The sequence below is a fragment of the Ascaphus truei genome, chromosome 2 (genome assembly GCF_040206685.1).
Source record: "Ascaphus truei isolate aAscTru1 chromosome 2, aAscTru1.hap1, whole genome shotgun sequence".
In the NCBI taxonomy this organism is placed as follows: Eukaryota; Metazoa; Chordata; class Amphibia; order Anura; family Ascaphidae; genus Ascaphus; species Ascaphus truei.
The window spans coordinates 181,618,720-181,639,068 of NC_134484.1; the positions used below are offsets into that span (position 1 = coordinate 181,618,720).

Genomic DNA, 20,349 nt, shown 5'->3' on the forward strand with positions numbered 1-20,349 from the left:
GGGGGACGGGAGGTGGGCTCGGGAGGGGGTGCCACGGGAGGTGAGCTCGGGAAGCTGGCTGCGGGGGGAAGCTGGCTGCGGGGGGAAGCGGGCCGCAGAGGAGCTTGAACTTCCCCCTCCGTCCCACGTAACGTGCGGGCCGCAGAGGTGCTGGTACTTCCTCCTCCGTCCCACGTTGGGAGCGGGGGGGAGGAAGGGAGCAGGCCCTGCTTGCCCTGCGCAAGCGCGCGGGACCGCAGGGGGAAATCGCCGGCATTTTTTTAAAATTGAGCAGGGGGGACGGGAGACACCGCGCGGCCAGCCTCGCTGCGACCCGGCAATTTTGGTGCCGTGGCCCGGTGCCGGGTCGCGACCCACCGTTTGGGAAACGCTGTCCTAGATCTTTCCGTAAATACCTTTTCATGCTCCCACTATCCAAAAAACAGATTGTCGCATGTAACGCCCATGGTGGTTCCCCTCTGCTGAAAATAGACTCATAGATAACCAAAATAATTGTTAGTACATAATCAAGACATTTCAGAATAAACTCATCCATTGTTCTCCTTTTTCTGATGTTAAAAAAATGTTCTGCTACTAGCCCTGACTAAGGCTTTGGTCCCACTGCGTCTGGCAGTGCGCGCTACTTACACACTGATGATATCCTCCCGAGCAGGTCCCAGTCCCTCCTCCCTGCACGGCTCACTACACGCTGTGACGCGTCAGCCGCCAGGGGATGCAAGAGAATTGTAATCCCAAGCGGCGACGCGTTAGGTGGTGTGGCTGTGAGCCAATGAGGAGAGGAGGAGGGGAGGGCTTCGGGAAGCGGGGAAAGCAGCTGCAGCACCAAGGGAGCCCCCCTGCTCCCTCCCACAGACTCTCTCCTCTGTGTCTGCAGATGCACGAGGGGGAGGGAACCCCTGGCAATGAGAGGAGGCTTCGGGGAGCGGAGAAAGCAGCTGCAGCACCAAGGGAGACCCCCTGCTCCCTCCCACAGACTCTCTCCTCAGGGAGGCTTTGGGGAGCGGGGAGGCGGGGGAGGGAACTTCCTGACACAGTGATGGACCCGCCCCCCGACATCATTGCCGCGCCCACCCGACCCGTTGTGGCCACACCCCCTGCTCCCTGCAGATAGCGGTCAAGTGCCTCTCCACGCGCCGCCTGTCTGCAGTGCGGGCGCGTGGTCTGAGGCAGCGGGGCCTTAGCCTTAGGGTATATGCTTGTACAAAGACACACTACATTGCAAGTCACCAGTAGAGTCCCTCAATCTATTTGATGAATCTCATACATATGAAAATACATTTTCAACATGCAGTCTAAGTTTTGAATCTATCAATTCAGTGGCTCATTAAACCATGCATCCCTGATAGCCTCAGACGATGGGGATGGGGGGAGCATAACTTTCTTATGGATCCTCGGAACTAGATAGAATGTAAGAATTTTTTTTATATCCGCTTCCGGAAATGTATACTAAACTGTTGATTTGCTTTCAATAGTATTTCATTCATTAAATTTTTTTTATAATGTTCTGTTGTATTCCCCCAGAATTATTTATAACCTTACTTTTTGGTCAACTGTGACATTGCTTGTATCTGATGTTTCTTTTGGCCATATGATATTTAACAAATATGAGAGGGTTTAAAAGACTAAGTAGCCCCATTTTTCCAACTCAAGGATTTAATACTCTGCCTAAATTGACTTAATTATCTAATCTCTCAAAAATCTTTGTCCTCTGCAACTAATTTATACAATGCCTCTATAGCAGAACCGGTCTGAAACAGTGGGTTATATGTTGAGTTTGGTCTAAACTTTTCACAACTTCTTTGTGCTTCCCCCTTTCCGGGTTAGATATGGCTTCAGATTCTTTCTCTGCACATACTTGATCATTAATTGTCTTAAATTCATAATTTCTTTTGCAATAATTTTCTAGTAAATAGGATATCTGCAGTGGTTTCCAAACTAGCATATCTACCAGTACAGGTGAAACTGAGACCTTTGGTGAGGACTAATCATTGATCCTCCATTGGCTCATGCGTGGATAGATTCATTGTGTTTAGGCTCTTTGACGCCCCAGTCTGCGACGGGGTGGACTGTTATTTTGTTCTTAAATGTCGGAGTTTCCAAATCCATGTTTCTCCATCGATACGCCCATTTGTCTATCTCAGTCTTCCAACCTCTTCTGGTGTTCTTTCTGCCATAGTACCTATGATATATGTCTTGACTGGGTCTTGGATAAAAAAAAAAAAAGCTCAGAGGAGTCAGTGCCTTTATGTTTTTTGCATCTGATGATTCATTAAGCTGTAGTGCAGTCTCTAGTTGGACTTGGTTTTTATTTACAGCCTCTGTTAATTGTCCGTTTATATACCATACCCCTTTGTCTCTTAAATATAAATTAATTTTTTTTTTTACATTGCTGTCTGCAGGCTCTGTTTTCTCTTGTTAGTTAAGATTATTAAAGGATTCAGTTGTCCCTTTAATTCCTGTCTTGTGGCTATCTTGTATTTTTTATTTTTTTGTAATTTGCATGTTTTTATTATCTATCCAGACATCCATTCATTCTAATGAATATCGTTGGTATAGACTTCCATCTTTTCTTAAGTCTCTCCTCGATATTTTCAATGGTCGGATACGTGGGACTATACTTCTCTTTCTGCATTTGTCAAAACTGTAGATGTTCCTCCATGTTTTCATTTGTAAAAGCCATTTTTTTTAAATTACTTCCCATTCTATCAATATTACCTAATCTCCTGTCACTCGCTTCTGTATTCTCTGAGAATATTTTTTCCATCTCATAACACACACCATCTAGAAATGAATCCAATGCAGAAGATTCGTGGATGGCGGTGCATCTGCCTGGGAAAAATAGCGTAGGACCAAACTTCCAGGATACTGGGTACAAAAAAAGATTTATTGGCACATAAAAACAGCAACAGCAAATACTCTGACGCGTTTCAGCCGCAACGGGCCTTTGTCAAAGGCCCGTTGCGGCTGAAACGCGTCAGAGTATTTGCTGTTGCTGTTTTTATGTGCCAATAAATCTTTTTTTGTACCCAGTATCCTGCAAGTTTGGTCCTACGCTATTTTTCCCAGGCAGATGCACTGCCATCCACGAATCTTCTGCATTGCATACCACTTCGGTAGGAGCACGCCCCACAGCACCTGGATCTTCAGTGATTTGTGAGTTATTCTTGCTGTATTCCATTTGTTTCACTATAACTTAGCCAGTGACACCCATACAAAATGTACCTCTTACAAAGGTTCGTGGGAGTCCACACAGAGTGGCTTTTAATAGGCTACAAGTGACATGGTTATACTGATTAACAACGCTGTGTGTATTTGGAAAGACCATTGAATCCTTTTAATCAATACATGGACATTCCCTGTGAGCATTGCATAGGAGTCCAATCTCCTATTCCTTCACCTAGAAATGAATCCATCCTGGGACCGTTAAAATGAAATGCTTCTGTAATTCGGCATGAAAATTAATTTAGCTCAAATTGGACATTTTTGTTAACTGATTTTATAGGCCATGTGGTTAAAATTGAAGGTTTTTTTTTTTTTTTTTACTTTCCCATCTACCTTGATAGGTACTTCTGCTCCTGTGACGATTCCAACTTCGGGTTTAGCTGCGCCTCCTTCCTCTGGACAACTGGGATTGTTAGATCAGTTTAAGAAGCCAGGTGGAAGCTGGGACTGTGATGTCTGTGCAGTGCAAAACAAGGCCGAATCCACAAAATGTGTGTGCTGCGACAATGCAAAGCCGGGCGCCAAACTGGAGCTAAAAGGTATGGCCAAATTAACGGTCTTCTATATAAGCGACCTGCTCATTGAAATAGTATGCTACTGTAGATAACCATACCAAATCGGACTTGAGAGAAACATTTCACCTACATACACTGGCCTACTATGGGGAGCGACAGCAGGAGCCAGCGCGAGAAGGCTGCGGCTGCTGCAGGAGCTCTTCAGGAAGCGGGCATTGGCAGCTGTGCTTACGAAGTCGAACCCCACAATGCCTTCCGTAGTGCTTGGCAAGACATTATGGGGCGTGAGTTCAGCAAGCAAAGTAGTGACTGACAGCTCTGCTAATGAAATCCGCGGTCCCTCAGCTCCACGTGTCCCCATTTTTTTCCCCCCCAACTTAAATATTTATTGGCAATTTTCAATTGGGATACAGAAGATAACATGGGTACTGTGGGGATGTAATATACCATTATAGGTATTCCAGGCCCACATAACCAAATATGATTATCCGTATTGCTGGAGTCCTCCTGAACACCCCCCTAATGTGTCTCCTTCATTTTTAATTGGACTATTTAGAAACACATGGATTCAAGGAGTTTACCAGTTATGCTCAATTCAGTTACTTTGTTTCCTGATGTAATCTAGGTATAAACACAGCATCCAGATTCTGGTATTTGTAGTCTTCTTACATTATCAGCTTATTTGCAGAGCTGGGCATTAGTTGAAGGGTTAAACAGTTGATTGAATAAGGCAATCACACAGCATGCAAAAACATTTTTTTTGTTGTCAATTATCGATGCATTTCTCCTTCTCTAAATAGTGAATTCCCCCAAAGGTCATTGTCACTTCATTATTTCCCCCCAGTCTTTAAAGAACTGATGCTGCCATCAGTGGTCTAACTGTTCATCTAGAGTCTCTCTGACATCTTCCTAAATATAGAACAGTCTGTGTATATACAATCTTTACCTAACCTCTTGTGATGACACTAAAGCATTTATTTGCTAATGAGATATTGGCATCTTAGTTATTTATTACGTATACAAAGTATTTGATTTTGTGTAAAAAAAGTAAATTGTATCAATGGCCTACATTTAACCTGTAGAACATGCCACTGCCATTAGTTCACTTTGATCCTAGGAGGGCCCAACGGTTGTGTTTGGCTATTGCTCTGTTTAAGAATTTTACTTTGACTCAAAAGAAATACATTTCTGATCCATGTCAACCAAGCTGAATTAAATGTTACCCATCTTCATGTTTCAGGGCTATATTATGAAATGCAAGTATTTTCTAATCTGTGTGATCTTTTTCCATACTGTGATCTCGTTTGCACGAATATATTTATTTGTATATCTGTTGACAGGTTTTGGTGCACACTCCCTTTCCACTGGATCGACGGCGCCATCCTTCAAGTTTGGGGTGCAGTCCTCCGTCGGCACAGGAGAAGTGAAATTTGGTCTCTCTACAGACTCTGCCTCTTCTATGAAAAATACACCTGCAGGTGGCTTTTCCTTCCCCAAACCTACCGGGGAGTTCACGTTTGGTGTAAGCGCCAAGGCGACCGAGGAAAAGAATGAGAAGGGCTTTGGATTTGCGACTGCCGCTGCTACCAATAACCAATCTTCAGCAGGTTTTCAGTTTGGCACAGCCAGCCCTGCTCAGACAGAGAAGGACAACCTTAGCAAACCTCTGCCTGGTGGTTTCTCCTTTGGCACGGTTTCCAACGCTGTTTCACCAGCTCCTGCTGCCGACAGCTCAGGGGGGGCTGGTTTTCAGTTCAACACCACGAAGGATAAGTTGTCCAATCCAACCGCCTCTTTTGGTTTGAAAGAGCCCGAAGAGAAAAGGCCTGAACCCCTGCGAGGCTTCGCCTTTGACAAAATGAAACCGCAGAAAGAAGCTGTGCCCACGCATTACCTTTTTGGAGAGAAAGGGGAGAAATCATCTGACTGTTCCACAGCGGGACCCTCGCTGCTCTTTGGCATGAAACCTAAGGGAGAGGAGACTAAGCAGCTCTCATTCGCCATGACCGAGCAATCCAAAGAAGATAATCCAGCTCCAGCCACGTTTGCTTTTAGTGTCGTTAAACCCGCAGGGAAGAAAGAGGCAGATCAGGCTCCAAAACCAGTTTTTGCTTTCGGATCACAAACTAACACCACAGGTAATAAAGGAACGTAAAGGCTTACGAGACTATCCTTTTGTGTATAGACGAGTCATCATTTAATATTGCCTAGCATCTTTTAAAGCTGCCTTTCATTCAATATCCTATGTGTTTTTTAACAAATCAGTTTGGTAGCATTTGTTTTTCAGTGTGATATTTTGCTATGTATTGCGCTTCCTTGGGTTGCTATAGCACCTATTTAGGAAACACTACTTCCTCTTTTAGGCAGCCATATTGAGTGCTCTGGGAAACAGGATCTTTGGCAATCGATCGTCAGCTTAGATATTTGTATTGCTGATAATGTAAGGAACTGCTGCATTTATTTAAAAAAATGAAATCGGGCAAGAGGGTATGCTGCTTTAAAGGGACAATCCCTCCTGGGACCAAAGCGAACTTCTTCCAGTGATCTGCTTTTAAGGGGTCTCATTCTGGGTGACACCTTTTTTACTTAAATCTGACACCTTTTTAAAGTATTTATTTATGGAAGTTAAACTTGAGAAGCATTTGATTTCCTTGCGTTATGTCACGGGATATACAGCCCGAGTTCCCCATTTCCCTTATCTTTATTAGTACTGGGATAAGGGTAAAGAAAACACTTGATTGACAAAACACTACATGTAAAGCAGAAGCCCCTAAAAAATAAAAATAAACTTGTAACTCATTTCCAAAAATACAAAACCAGCCAAGCCTTTGCAATTCTTATTTTTTAAATATCTTTAGAAAAACCAGTTGGGCTGTAAACATTCTTGGTTTTCTAGCAAACTGTGGCATTGAAACCTCCTAGTAAGCCTGGTTTATACTACCAAACGCACCTTTTTCTTTTTAGTCATGCAAATTATTGCAACATTGGTTCCCTGCAATTTTCAGGTCATTTGAATACTGTACCAAATACAGAAGTATTTATAATGCAACTGATCTCAGACGCGCTATAAGAGAGGGTTGAGGTTCCTCACAATGCACCTGATCTCAGAATCGCTATTCAAGGGGGTTGGGGTTGCTCAGAATTTCACAATATAATTATAGGGTTTCTTAACCAATACAAGTTAAACACTGGGGTAGAAAGTGAATGAATGTCTCTCCGATTAGTATTTATTTATAAAATATTTTACCAGGAAATAATACATTGAGAGTTACCTCTCGTTTTCAAGTATGTCCTGGGCACATAGTTGAGACAAATAATACATGGTTACAAATACAGTTGCATAAATGAACAGGGTATACATTATATACAAGACATTGCGTGCACAGTTAAAGAAAATATATATTATGAGCGTATGAAACAGTTACAGACCAGGTTAAAATGTGAGACAGCCTTAGATTTGAAAGAACTTAAACTGGTGGTGGATGTGAGAGTCTCTGGTAGGTTGTTCCAGTTTTGGGGTGCACGGTAAGAGGAGAAATGGCCGGATACTTTGAGCCTTGGGACCATGAACAGTCTTTTGGAGTCTGATCTCAGGTGATAGGTGCTGCATGTGGTAGGGATGAGGAGCTTGTTCAGATACCTTGGTATGGAAAAAATAGGGTAACCCCAATTATCGAGGCCACTACCAGGCACTATGGAGTGTGTTTAGGAAAGAAGCTTTGACGCCGGTATGTAGGTGATGCAGGTAATAAGGCAATATATGGGTATCTCCGATACTAACAAGGGGAGTGGGTTACTGGAAAACCGGTTAGAGGTACAAGGGGACACCTCCCAAGGGGGCGTCCCCAAGTAAATCACGGCCCGGCTACCAATATATCCTCACCTGTCTCCCCTGTGTATCGTGTGGAGGTCCCTTGAAAGCCGTTCCTGTTTGCGGCTGCAAGCTTGATCCTGGAGGTCCCTTGAAAGCCGTTCCTGTTTGCGGCTGCAAGCTTGATCCTGGAGGCTCTGTGTGCTGGGATTCTGCTTGCTGGCGTCTGCGTGCCCCAACCGGATATGACGTCACAGATGAAAAAAATAGAGATTGCTTCCGAGGTTCACAGCACCTTCACTCAGCCAGTTGTATGAATATAAAAAAGTTTATTAGTAACCAGCAATGTACAACAGCATGAACACTCTTACGCGTTTCGTCCAAGCCAGGACTTTTTCAAAGAGTGCTGTTCATGCACAATGTCCCAGTTCATATAGGGAGAGAGCTAGATCAACAGCCAATCATTCCTAAGGTCAGATAAATTATCACTGCTGAAATCAATTAGGTGATTCGCTATACTATAGGACTGTTTATATCACATCGCTCACTACATGAAGGGACATACAGACATGCAAATATTGCATACATTGTTAACAATATTAAAATGACAGCCTAATGCTGTATAAAATCAAAATCAAAATCATACAAAGCATTATGTTCAAATACTGGTATAAATAAAACATTAATAAATTGTATAATAATTAATCAATTAATTCAATCTGAAAGAAAGTGGATAGGAATTATAGCTTACATAATCATAGAAATAAATGAATAATGTAACATAGAATTAATTCTCAAAACTTAATAAATGTTATAATACACAGTGTGGATATTTTATATTAATGATTTTTCTATAATGGGTAATGATACCCAAATAGACATAATTTGGACAGTAAGCACACCCTGAACACCTATCATACTGGGCCATCACCCCACCAAGAAGTGCTTGAGCTCCCAGTCTTGGTTGATTCCGGCCGGATGAAGTGTGTTCAGGGTGTACACCCAGTACATTTCCTGTTTATTCAATACACCTTCCCTATGTCCTCCTCTAGCATGACAAGGTATATGCTCAATAGCAGTATAGGAGAAATTATTTATACCTCCTTTGGGGCATCTAGAGAAGTGTCTAGGGACAGGGTGGGTAGTATCATTCCTTTTGATAAGTCTTACATGCTCTGCTATGCGAGTTTTGACAGGTCTAATTGTGCGTCCTACATACATTTTATTACAGCCACATCTTAAAAGATATATAGTAAAGGACGTATTGCAATTTAGAAACTCCTTAATAAAATGTTTTTTTGTGTTAGATTCTGATTTTACGTATTTGGTACTGTGGGCATACCTACACATAGAACAATTTCCACATGCAAAAAAGCCCTTAGGGATCCCTTTTATTTTATTAGAGTTTGACTGAAAATGGCTAGGTGCCAGGTGTGATGCTAAAGTTTTAGCCTTCCTAAATGTGAATCTTGGCCCATTTCTTATATATTCTACAATATCCCTGTCCAGTTGGTAAGGTCATCCAGAAACTGTTGTGGGTTAAAGTTTCTAAATATTCTAGGGAGGAGAACTTTAGGTCTTGAATGGACGGTTTAATTTTCCTTACACAGTACACTATTGCATGGTCACTGAAAATATCAGGAAGGATGCCAGAGGATTGGATTCTGCTGGGGTTTGAGGAGAGAATCCAGTCTAGCAAGGAATGGTTATGCGATTTCAGGTTTATCCGTGTGGGTTGGGAAATGAGTTGCGATAGGTTAAGTGACTTGAGTTGTATCTGGATTTACAAATAAGTTGTAAAGGTGGGCGGGGTTAAAGTATGCAGGCTAACAAGCATGGGATCATAGTGTGGTCATATAAGCTCACCGTTTGTTGCCTTGAGTAAATGAGTTTGCAGAAAGATGCAGTCACCTCTAGTCAAACAATAGTCTAACTATGTATTGTCACTTAAAATGATGACTTTAAATGCATCACTCTTAAGATGCCAATGCAGGGGGGTTATTAGTTTTATACATCCAAAGCAGTCACATGACCCTCACCCCGCCCCAATAAATCAGCTTGTTCCAGTTGGTCAATTAGCAGCACACAGTTAAGAGGGGGGGTGGGGCTGAGAGCAAAAAAAAAAAACCCCCACCTTTTGATATTCAAACATAACAATAGATCAATAGTACAAGCCGGGTGGGTGATTCTTTTAAAACAGGACTTGCAGATCAGGGACATACCAATAGATCAATAGTACAAGCCGTTAGTTGGCTGGACTCAGAAAAGCGAATACCTGTTTTGGGGAGTTGGCTTCGGATTATGGCGTACACTGTGGCCGGTTCAGTCTTGAGTTGCCCATACGAGCGAGAGACAGGGCGCAAGTCCTCCCGGGGTAATGTATGGAGATAAACGCAGAGAAAATACAAATCTTTCAATAGAGTATCATAATAGTGTTTTTTTTAGAATAGATTATAGTTGATACACTCGTGTCGCATGATTTTCAGCATTAATGAGAATTACCCTTTTCCTGTGGGTCTAGATAAATGCAGAGACTTCCATATTTACCTCAGGAATAAGAGGAAAATACTTAGTGCAAGTAATTTTTACTAATAAAAATATTATTGAAATAATACATTTAGAAACTCACAAATGTGGATATCAGGGCACGTAGGACACTGGAGGGGTCCAAAGAGATCAGCTAGCTGCTGGAACAGGTCTGCTGTGATATGGATCCTCCATCTTGGCCAGTTGACATTTGGGGGGCTTAAAGGGCGAGGCCCACCTCCTTGATCTGGTCTAGTACTGCTGCTACGTGCACTAGGTGTGCAAAATAGTCTAGGTATGCCCTGACATACCCCTGCATACCTTTCAGTAATCGACTGACCAGGCGCTGGAAGGCATTACACAGACTCGTGTAGGCCATTCGGGGTGATGCACACCAACTTCTCAAATGCTTCTGTTCAATGGGATCTGCCAGTACCATAAACTGATCCAACATGGTCAGATATCTAGCCCCTGCACGCTCATCTAACAGATGATCAATGCGGGGCATCAGATATGCATCCGTTACTATTTGGGTAGTCAATATAGAACCTTGAAGTGACATTTGTTTAGGTACCACGGATGCGAAGCAACTTTGCAAACAGGGCATAATTCCCTAGGGCCAGTTAGGTTTGGGCGATAAACAAGTAGTCGGTAATATCACAATAACATAACCTCCCAGAGTGCCGACATGGGAGATTACCTGTTATAATATTACGGAATGCCAGTCGTCAGAGGTGTAGCTTTGAAGCTGCTGCAGTGCTGTTGAGGGAGAGGAGCTGAGGGGGGGGGGGAGCCAGTGGGCCACAGCAGGGAAAGGTAGGAACTCCTCGCTTTCCTTTTGTTAAACCCTCCATCTCAACACCCTCCCCATGGGACCCATCCTCTCTCCCCACCTGCAACCCTTAAACCCTGCTCCCATGCCTGCACTTGAACATTTCTCACCTACACTGCATCCATCACCCTAACACGCCCCTCATCCCATTACTCTCACCCTTTATGAAAATGTTAAAAACGTAAGGTTTTTTCCCCCGACATTTTTATTGTCTCAAAATCTGTTTAATATATATTTAACATTTTATAAATGAAATTTCTTTTCATATGGAGGGCGAATCTCCCAGGCCCCGATACCTCATGTCTGCTCCACGCTGTTTGGGTGAAACACCTCCACATGTGGGGGTGTTATGTCCTCCCAGCAGGTGGGCTGGTCCTGTACAAAGGATGGCAGTTGGTTTCATTGTGGGCTGCCCTCGCTAAATTAATCAAGGGCCCAGCACACCATGAATCCCATAAAAAATACACCGACACTTAAACACCAAGTTACAAATGCAAACATCACACACTAACTTGCAACAGATGGCTAACCTCACATTACACATTATGCCTAAACCGGCATCCATCTTGTGGCTCGAGGGCTACCGCGGACCAGGCATTTGGTCGCCATCTTGATGGGTATTGGTGACTAGCGGGCATAACCTTTAATACACTGTACCAGGCTGCACCTACCTTCTTGCACGTCTTAAAAACAGATTCTAACTGGTTCATATAGGCCCTTAAGTAGCTCCTTCAGGTTCAGCTTTGCAGAGTATTATGTTGCTGGCAGGGAAGGTGCTAATATCCCTTTGCCATGATGTTTGCCATTGTGGTAATATCAGCAGAGTATGTGAAAATGCAGCGTCTCATCTTGTTCCTGCCGTTGTTAAAACGGTACCTGTGAGATGACTGAAATATTTCTTCTATGCAGCGACCGCTTTTCTAATTGACCTTTTTCTGTAACTATGATTTAATAACTTCTATCCAGCAGGTATGTAATGTAATAGTTTGGATTACTATGAGACATGGTGGTATCTGCGTTGTTATACGGAGGGAAAAAACATTGTCCTGGGATATACCTTGTGATTTGAATGTAAGGCTGAGTGTGAGGTGCTTGACGAGGTTGCTTCTAGCTATTTCAATTTTTATGTCCCCGCTCACACAGAGTGCGCTTGCGAAATAGCAAAGACACCCGGCGCTCATGCTTGGAGAGTTGGTGACGTCTCCGCTCTCCAGGCATGAGCACGGTCAGCGGCACAGGGGACTCAGCCTTAGTCCGTCCTGTAGTTGAGCAGCTGAGCACCAGTTCACCTTTTGTGTTCAACAATCATGTGAGCCCAAGTTGGCAATACTAATATATTCATGTGGGCGAAGTGTGAATGTTAAATATCCAGAGTGAGCTAATAACTGGTATCTCTTCTCTCTCCTATCAGATACTGGAGCATCGAAGCAGACATTTGGTTTCCTGAGCAGCAGTTCTTCCATTGCTGTCCCCGCAAGCTCTTCAGAAATCTCCAACAGTGTGTTCGGCAGTACGGCTTCCTTGAGCACGCCTGCAAGCTCTGGCAACGTGTTTGGCAGTACAGCTCCTGTGAGCACGTCGGCAAACCCCAGTGGCGTGTTTGGCAGTACGGTTCCCGTGAGCACGTCGGCAAACACTAGCAGCATGTTCGGCAGTACAGCTCCAGTGAGCACATCGGCAAACTCCAGCAGCGTGTTTGGCAGTACGGCTCCCGTGAGCACGTCGGCAAACTCCAGCAGCATGTTTGGCAACTCTGCTGCAGCCTCCAATCTCCCCCCAACTGGCACTTTCATGTTTGCACAGCCCAGTAGCACTGTGAGCAGCGGCTCTGTTTTCGGCAGTGCACCTGAAGCGAAGTCATCCTTTGTCTTCAACACCCAGGAAAGTAAAGCAGTGACCTCTTCCAGCACAGCTACTGCATCCCCATTTATGTTTGGAGGGGGAGCTGCCAGTACAAACACAAACACAACCGCTCCAGGCTTCAACTTTGGCGCAACAAACACATCAAATGCTACAGGTACAGAAAAAACGTTTTACATAGTTTATTTAGGGTAGTATCCATGTTGAAGCATATGGCGATAATGGGTGCTCTAACAGTCCAGAAGAATTTGTATTAAATTCATTGATGAGAATAACACATATTGCTCAATTATGGCGTGGGTGAAGTATCAAAACTGGTAGCATAAGTATCCTGAAGGTAACAGAAAAGGTATGTAAAAACACACTCCGCTGTACCTCATTGGAAATAGCTGTATAATGAATCCAGAACTCACCCCAATCAGTAGTAAGGAAGGTGATCCATATTGGTAAATATCAAAGAATCTTACCCACTCCTAGAGCTTGTGATAATCCAGATGGCGTGTCCAGCCGCTTGATGAGTTGCAAGCAATCCAGGAAAAATGCAAATAAATGCACAAATGTTTATCTATCCGTCAGACATGACAAACAGGGAGGTAAGTCATGTCTGACGGATAAATAAACCTTTTTTCAATTTTTGTACACCTGTGTCCCTGGGCAGTGCGCTGCTTTGTGCATTTATTTGCATTTTTCCCGGATTCCATGTTGAAGAAGCAGTTTGTCCTGTAGCTGTTTTTTGTCTTTTTTTTTTTTTTTTTTGGCAAGGTGGGGGTTTGAAACTAATTTTATTGAAAATGTTTTGAAGGGAATAGGGATGGAAACCAAAATAAAGAGGGACTAACAAAAATGCAATATTCCATCAACCTGTATCACAGCGGGAAAAATAGGCTCATTTAGGTAATGCAGCCAGTTCCAAACTTCTAAAAACAGCAGATTGTACTTTTGTGTAAGATGTGCTGGAAAGGATTCACGGTCTGCATAACCAGCGGTGGAGGGTCCACGCAGGGAGATATCCACACAAGGCAACAGGGAGATCCAAAGAGTTTTCTAGTTGATTCAGGAGTCGCAGATTTTGTAAAATGATTGTTGTGTTTTAAGAATGCTGTGACTGTCTCCGTAATTTCATTAATATTTTGGGAGATCGGGGATGGGGTTGACTATTTTTTCCAGGCAGCAGCAATCGAGCATTGCGCTGCTGTTATGATGTGTGCACAAAGTTTTTATTTAAATGTGGGGTCAAGTTTTCAAAAGGTTTGGCGTCTGTCGGTTCTAGATTAACCTTGGCGTCCAGAACCGACTCAGATTTGGATCATGACCCAAAAGCACTTGTAAAACATTGTACAGTAAAAATGATATACATTGAAACCTACTGCCTATGAATACATAAATGAGATGCTCATAACATGGCACTTTTATAGCACCGTTTGAAAGAGTATGGCTAAACTGGAGTATAACTGTGTGCTGCAATGAAGGGGCTGAGAACATGGCACTGGAAACATGGTAAAAAGAGTAAATGCCAAGGAGAGTCCATCAGCCAATGGAGGGTGGCATGGCCCTAATACATTTAGAAGCTAACTTTTTGCAAAATCATTCCAATGGTTGTCAACCCTCACGGTAACTCCAGCCAGGCCATGCATTGTGGCTAACCAAGCATATTTGTATGTAGTCTAATGTGCTTTCTCATGTTTGTAAAATCCCTTGTCATTCTTAAAATCAAGTGTCTAGGGTTCCCTGAGAAGACCATTAAATCCACAGTGCGTTAAAGCTTGGGAGATCTACCTTGCATTCGCTTCAATCTATTTACCCTTTGGGTGTTACAGGTCATAGTTACCACGTCATGGGACTGGGACTGGTACTTCGGGTGCCACGTGGCATTGTGATTGTCGTGGCCAAACTTTTGTTTTTCCTGCTTAAATCGCTGGGCTGGGCGTGGGCTGCCCAGTACTGAAACATAGGCGGATTCCTTCAGTTTCCTGGAATGGTCGTCTGCCGTGTGAACGCACTTTACCAGGGGCTGTGGAACTCGGGTACCGCAACCCCTCGGTCACTCAAAGGGTTAACTTGAATTGTTATAATTGATAGAACTTTATTGTCCTGGAGACTGAATGCAGTTTTTTTTTTTTTAACACTGATTTGAGGAGTTTTGGCTTGTAATATGGTAAGGATCGGGGTAACGGTTAATAATGCATTGACTACCATTCAAATGAATGCGTCGTCATCGCTAGCTGCATTACCTCGCTTTTAACTTTATTGAATACCTGCCTTAGTCTTGTTGAAAATGTCCAGAATGGTCTATGTACAATTTAAAGTAATTGTCGAGGTTTTTTTGTGTTGCGTTTTTCTTGGCTAGTTTTGAAAATATAAATAAGTTTCCCTTTCGACTAGTCTGTGCTTTCAGCTGATTTTCGGTAAAGAGGGTTTATTCATTTGACTGAAAAATGTCACCATAGCGCACAAGTGTTGTGCCCTTGTGTGATAGAAATCTCGTAGTGTATTCGTTATGGAATCCCTGTTTCTTTCTCCTAGGCACCAACTCTTCTCCATTTATCTTTGGTCAAATACCCACTGCTCCTTCTGGTCTGACTATTGGTGCCAATCCAGTGCCAGCATTTGGGCAGAGCACCGGTCAGCCCAGTGCTCCGGCTTTTGGCTCTACGTCAACTTCAATGTTTCCTGCTGGTTCAACGCCAGTCTTTGGCTCTGTAACAAGCAGCATCCAACCCCCTGTGTTTGGGCAGCAATCAACCCAGCCTGCGTTTGGACCCAGTGCCCCTCCTAATACTGGTAAGTATTAAATGCTTCTTGGCATTCTTCAAGTGAGTGCAGATTAGTTGTTTTGCAAATAAAATGCAAGAAACCGCTCGTTGCTTATTAAGGAGCCAAGCAGCTTAAAGCACAACAAATGTGAAGTGTAGTTACAACAAATGTTCAAGAAGGAGTATTATTTTTTTTTATTTTTTTTTAATGAACATATGCTATTTGGGAGGGGGGGGAGGGTAACAGTGAAGAAGGTAAGAAAAATACCACGACTGGTATTTTGCTGTAGAAGTCGGTTATTGTAAAGTATATAGGATATATTTATTTGCACATTATAAGTAGGCCTAACAGAAAATAAGTCTGATACCTTATGGGTCTGAACTTCTTTAGACCGGTTATTTTCTCTTAAGGATTTAAATATTTAACACCTTACTACCTTCTGACCTTGTGCAATGATGGGCCTTGACTTAAAGTAGACTGGTCGTCTTTGTGGCACTATACTCTTAACAGAACACCTTTAAAATGTGTTGATCTACTGTACTTCCACATGAGCCAAATCTTAAACACTCAGCACGGCAGAAGATTTGTAGCTTTTATAGTATTCATAGTCCTTTTTGCATTGGCATTGCTTCAAACTTTAAGCACTAGGCATGATCAAAAAGAAATTCCCCCCCAAGTAACTTATCGCTACATAGCGTTTTTGTTTTAATTACTTCTGGAAGGAACCTGTACATATTGGTTGTGCGACATCTTGTTTGATTTCCATCACACATTGGGAAAACCTGTCATCCTTGATTTTCAGGTCCTGGTTTTCCGTTTGGAAGCAACACAAGTTTCAACTTCGCCAGTGGAAGTTCATCTGCAGTCTTCACTTTTGGTTCAAATGCAGGAGGAGTCTCAGCGCAGCCTGCCCCTGCCCCTGCCCCGACACCTACACCTAGCTTTATGTTTAACCAGACACCAGCGTTCAACATGGGGTAAGAGGTCTATTGCTGCCTTTCATGTCTGTTTTGATCTCCCAAACCAATCCTTAGGGCTGGCTACTGCAGCGCCCGCTGTGGCGGACGCTGCAGGGACGAGAGCCCTCCCCTCAATGGCGCCGGGCCCGCTGCGAGGGGGGGCCGCAGCGCTGTGGCGCGAGTTGCTCTTGAGAGCAGGACTCGCTACGGAGGGCTAAGCCACACCCCCCCGGCGGTTCAGCCAATGAGGTCGAACCTGCCGGGTGACGTCATGGCCGCGCCCCCGTCACTCCCTCGCCACGCGACCCCCCACCTCCGGTCTTTTGGTCTGCAGCTCCCTGCAGACCGGGGAATCGGCTGCACGCGCCGCCAGTCTCGCGGGCGCGCGTGCAGCGGAGGTACTGGGGCCTCAGCCTTACATGAATGTTGCAATCTACCAATTTTTTTTTACTTGGTTTTTACTGCTGTACATAAAGATAAATATATTTTCCAAGATCCTGACCACTATTGCCATATAAATAGTCCTGAAGTTCGTTTGAGTATCTTTCAAGGAACCGTGTTGTGTTGCTTACAGATGTACCTTACAAGTTGTCAGTTTTCCCTGCATGGGAATTAAAAGAAATATACATTTTGTGAACAAAAATGTCCCGTACGGTATAAATATAAACTTTTTTTGTTTTATTTTCAGAGCAAATGGAAGAAATGCTCCTGCGTCTACAGTTTCCAAAAGGAAGATCAAGACTGCTGTTAGACGAAGGAAGTAAATGTATTAGGAGCAGAAGTTGTATTAAACGGAATGGTGTCCTGCATTGTGCAAATACTGGATTGTACCTCATGCTGTGTGTTAGTGGAAGTCAGATCTGCCCAGGGACTTAACATTTGCTGAAACATTTTTTTTTTATTTTTATTTTTGTAATTAGCAAACTTTGGTGACGGGGAGGTTCTTAAGCAAAATATCAGATTCCAGCAAACTCCTTCATTAACTGACTTGGCATGGTCTGGCTATATAAGTGTATAAAGCCCGCACAGCGAATGGCTTTCATATAATACCTCTTTCATCTGCACCACTATTTTACCGACGCTTTGAAATTGTAATTACCAGTGAGAGATTCTGTATAGCGTAGAGAATGATGACTGATTTCTATGCCGCGTTTGTGCTGGTGTATGTGTGAAGTTGTGTATTGTGTATCAAACCTTTTCTGATAGCGGAAGATTGATTTGAAGGATGGTCCTAGCTCTGGACTGGTTAGATCTGTACTCCATCATTTAATAGATATATGCTGTTTTTTTTTCCCTATATTTTCATTCTACTTTTCTCATCGGTCTTGCCTTTTTTTTTTTTTTTTTTCATTTTATGATATTCATGTAAATACAATTTTGTTTCTCTGCGTACCTTTCGGCATAACCTAAATCTGTGAACTTGAAATTTTAATTTTTTTTTTGTGTTACAGCAAATTTTTGTTTAGAATTGTCTCAGATTTTATTATGTAAATCTCATTATTCAAAGTTGCCTAAATCCATAAAAAAATTAGTCTTTAAAGAAAATTGGGAATTCTTTAAAGTGTCAGTTTATTGGCTTTTCTGATCCATTTTTTTTGGACCAAAAACCAGTATTGTACAAAGTATTAAGTATATATATTTTTATATTTACACAAATGGACTGCGGTGACTTTGGATAATAAGTAAGTTTAATATTAAAGCCATGTTTATTACAGTATAATTAACATGTTAAACCATGGGATAAATGCCATCAATAAAAATGATGAAATACAATTTGTTTTAACTCTACAATCGTGTTGAAGCTGGTGCCTGACATGTATTTTCTAATTTCTATGTGGTGGGAGTATTTACCGAGGAATGCAGCAAAGTTTTTATTTGTAACAATTGAATGTTTGACCTGAGGAGGATAGTTTTAGTTATTGGCTAACGGGTAAAAGAAGAGCTTCCCATTTCTTGGTGGGGATGTGTGGAATGTTTATGTTGGATTCCATGTTCGATTGCCATGTAAACAAAAGATTGAGCGTGGATGGAAATGCTGATCAATGGTATAGCATGCATGTATCTGAATCCCCTGGACACGGACTGGAGAAGCTTGTGGAGGAGGGTTTGTTGGCAGGTGGTCCTCCAGAAAGCAGGCAATGTATAGGTTTCTCTGTGCCACCTCATCTGATTCCTCTGAAATATACATCAAATTCAAGCGCCATATGAGTACTTTGATTTTGGCACAATAGCTTAGATCCACAAAGTTCAGTTAACGCTGTCGTTAAAAAAAACAAAAACAATTTCAATATGTGCATCAATACAATCTACACACTGACAAGTAATTAGCTACGATGCTGATCGCTCCGTTCTTCTGTAATCGATCGCTGACGATTTGACTAGGAGTTCACTGAATGCATCTTGGGTAATCTTCTGCACTGACAAAGTTCTATGTGGAAGATCATGTGACCAGGCAGGCACTGGATAAAATTGGCTCACTGCTAGAGGGCAGGGCTCAAAAAGGTGTTTCAGAAGGGGATGTGACTTTGTAAATGGTTGCTATAGCAACAACAATGTTTGTTACATTAGAATACATTAAACATTTCTTTAAAATTGTGTTTTTTTTTGTTAAATGCTACAAGTATTTCCCCTAAGTACAGAACTGATTTATAAAAATAAAAAATAACCACATGTAGGATATTGCTTGAATTGCAGCTTTAAGCGCGTTAAGCTGACGTGGACCTAAGTTAGTCACATTATGCCATTAAGTGCATTTTCAAAACTCAATAATGTAATGTTTAGTCCTGATCCGTAAAATGGCATTGTGTTAAGTGTAACAGACATCCGTGATAATGATGTAAAAGAGGTTGTCCCCATAGTGCTTATCCACACAGGTCGGTTAAGGTGTATGTGTGTGTGTGTGTGTGTGTGTGCGTGCGCGCTCTCGAATAAACAAGAACAGTAGGCACTCCGTCGGGGAAATCAAGATGATGGGTGCAAATCCTATCTAGAATAAATTGGCAATACGATACCGTGTTAGAGACGAATATCAAGAGGCAGCACTCCAAAAGGTAGTCAAAAAAATATTGTATTAACAAAACCTCATATCCAACGTTTCGGTCCTTCGTGCGGGAGAAAGGTACTGGTTTTTTTTTTGTTGCATATAATTAGCTTTGTGGTTTTGCGATAACCTCCATGGAAAATAATGTCTATTACTGATATTGGTGACATGATCAGCCTTAAATTAATGGAACTCTGTGAATCTGGCCCAATATTTGCACAGCAGCAGAATCTGTATTGTTTGTATCACCCCCTCAAATCTTGATAGCACTCCTAATTACAAACCAAATTGTCCTGTTACACTCTATTGTAGTCACGCACCACAAAAGTGACCTAAACAATACAAAATAGACAGCATATCTGTTGTCCCAGCACTACGGTAATTTAATTAACAAAATCTTATGCTTTATTGTAAAAAAAAAAAAATCCAATACTCAAATCAGTTATACATTGAAATGCAGTTAATTCTCAGCCAGTGGTGACATGGCTTCCCAAAAAGCTGACTATAAAGTGTGCTTCACTAGGGGACCAAGTATATATCAATTTTGCCCCGTCTGCCTCAGCTTGCGACTTGAAGTCAGTAGGCGTAGTTTGCAGGCTATTTTTGGTCCAAAATTCCCATTGATGTAAAAAATCATCAGTGCAAACAGATGGGTGCTTTACATGTAGCAATATCTGAAGTTGTATTATTTCCTTCCTGTGGTATTTAACCGATATTTCCTCTGATGTAAATTGAATTATTCTTGCTGAAATGTTTGACAATTTTACTTTGGCAATATTTTATAGAACTTGTAGATGTTAACTTGCCAAACATTCAGAAATGCAAAAATA

At 42.4% G+C, this 20,349-nt stretch overlaps 1 protein-coding gene across 1 annotated transcript in view; it reads left to right on the forward strand.

Annotated features, from left to right (window-relative positions):
- The window catches only part of NUP153 (nucleoporin 153), a 63,916-nt gene extending 44,845 nt beyond the window's left edge, over positions 1-19,071 (forward strand). Inside the window, exons 17-22 of the mRNA XM_075585640.1 lie at positions 3,564-3,761; positions 5,078-5,875; positions 12,318-12,923; positions 15,290-15,547; positions 16,323-16,497; positions 17,168-19,071. Coding sequence (XP_075441755.1) covers positions 3,564-3,761; positions 5,078-5,875; positions 12,318-12,923; positions 15,290-15,547; positions 16,323-16,497; positions 17,168-17,243 — 2,111 coding nt within the window. The 3' untranslated portion in view covers positions 17,244-19,071. The remainder of the gene's footprint in view (positions 1-3,563; positions 3,762-5,077; positions 5,876-12,317; positions 12,924-15,289; positions 15,548-16,322; positions 16,498-17,167) is intronic.
- Positions 19,072-20,349: the final 1,278 nt, after the last annotated feature.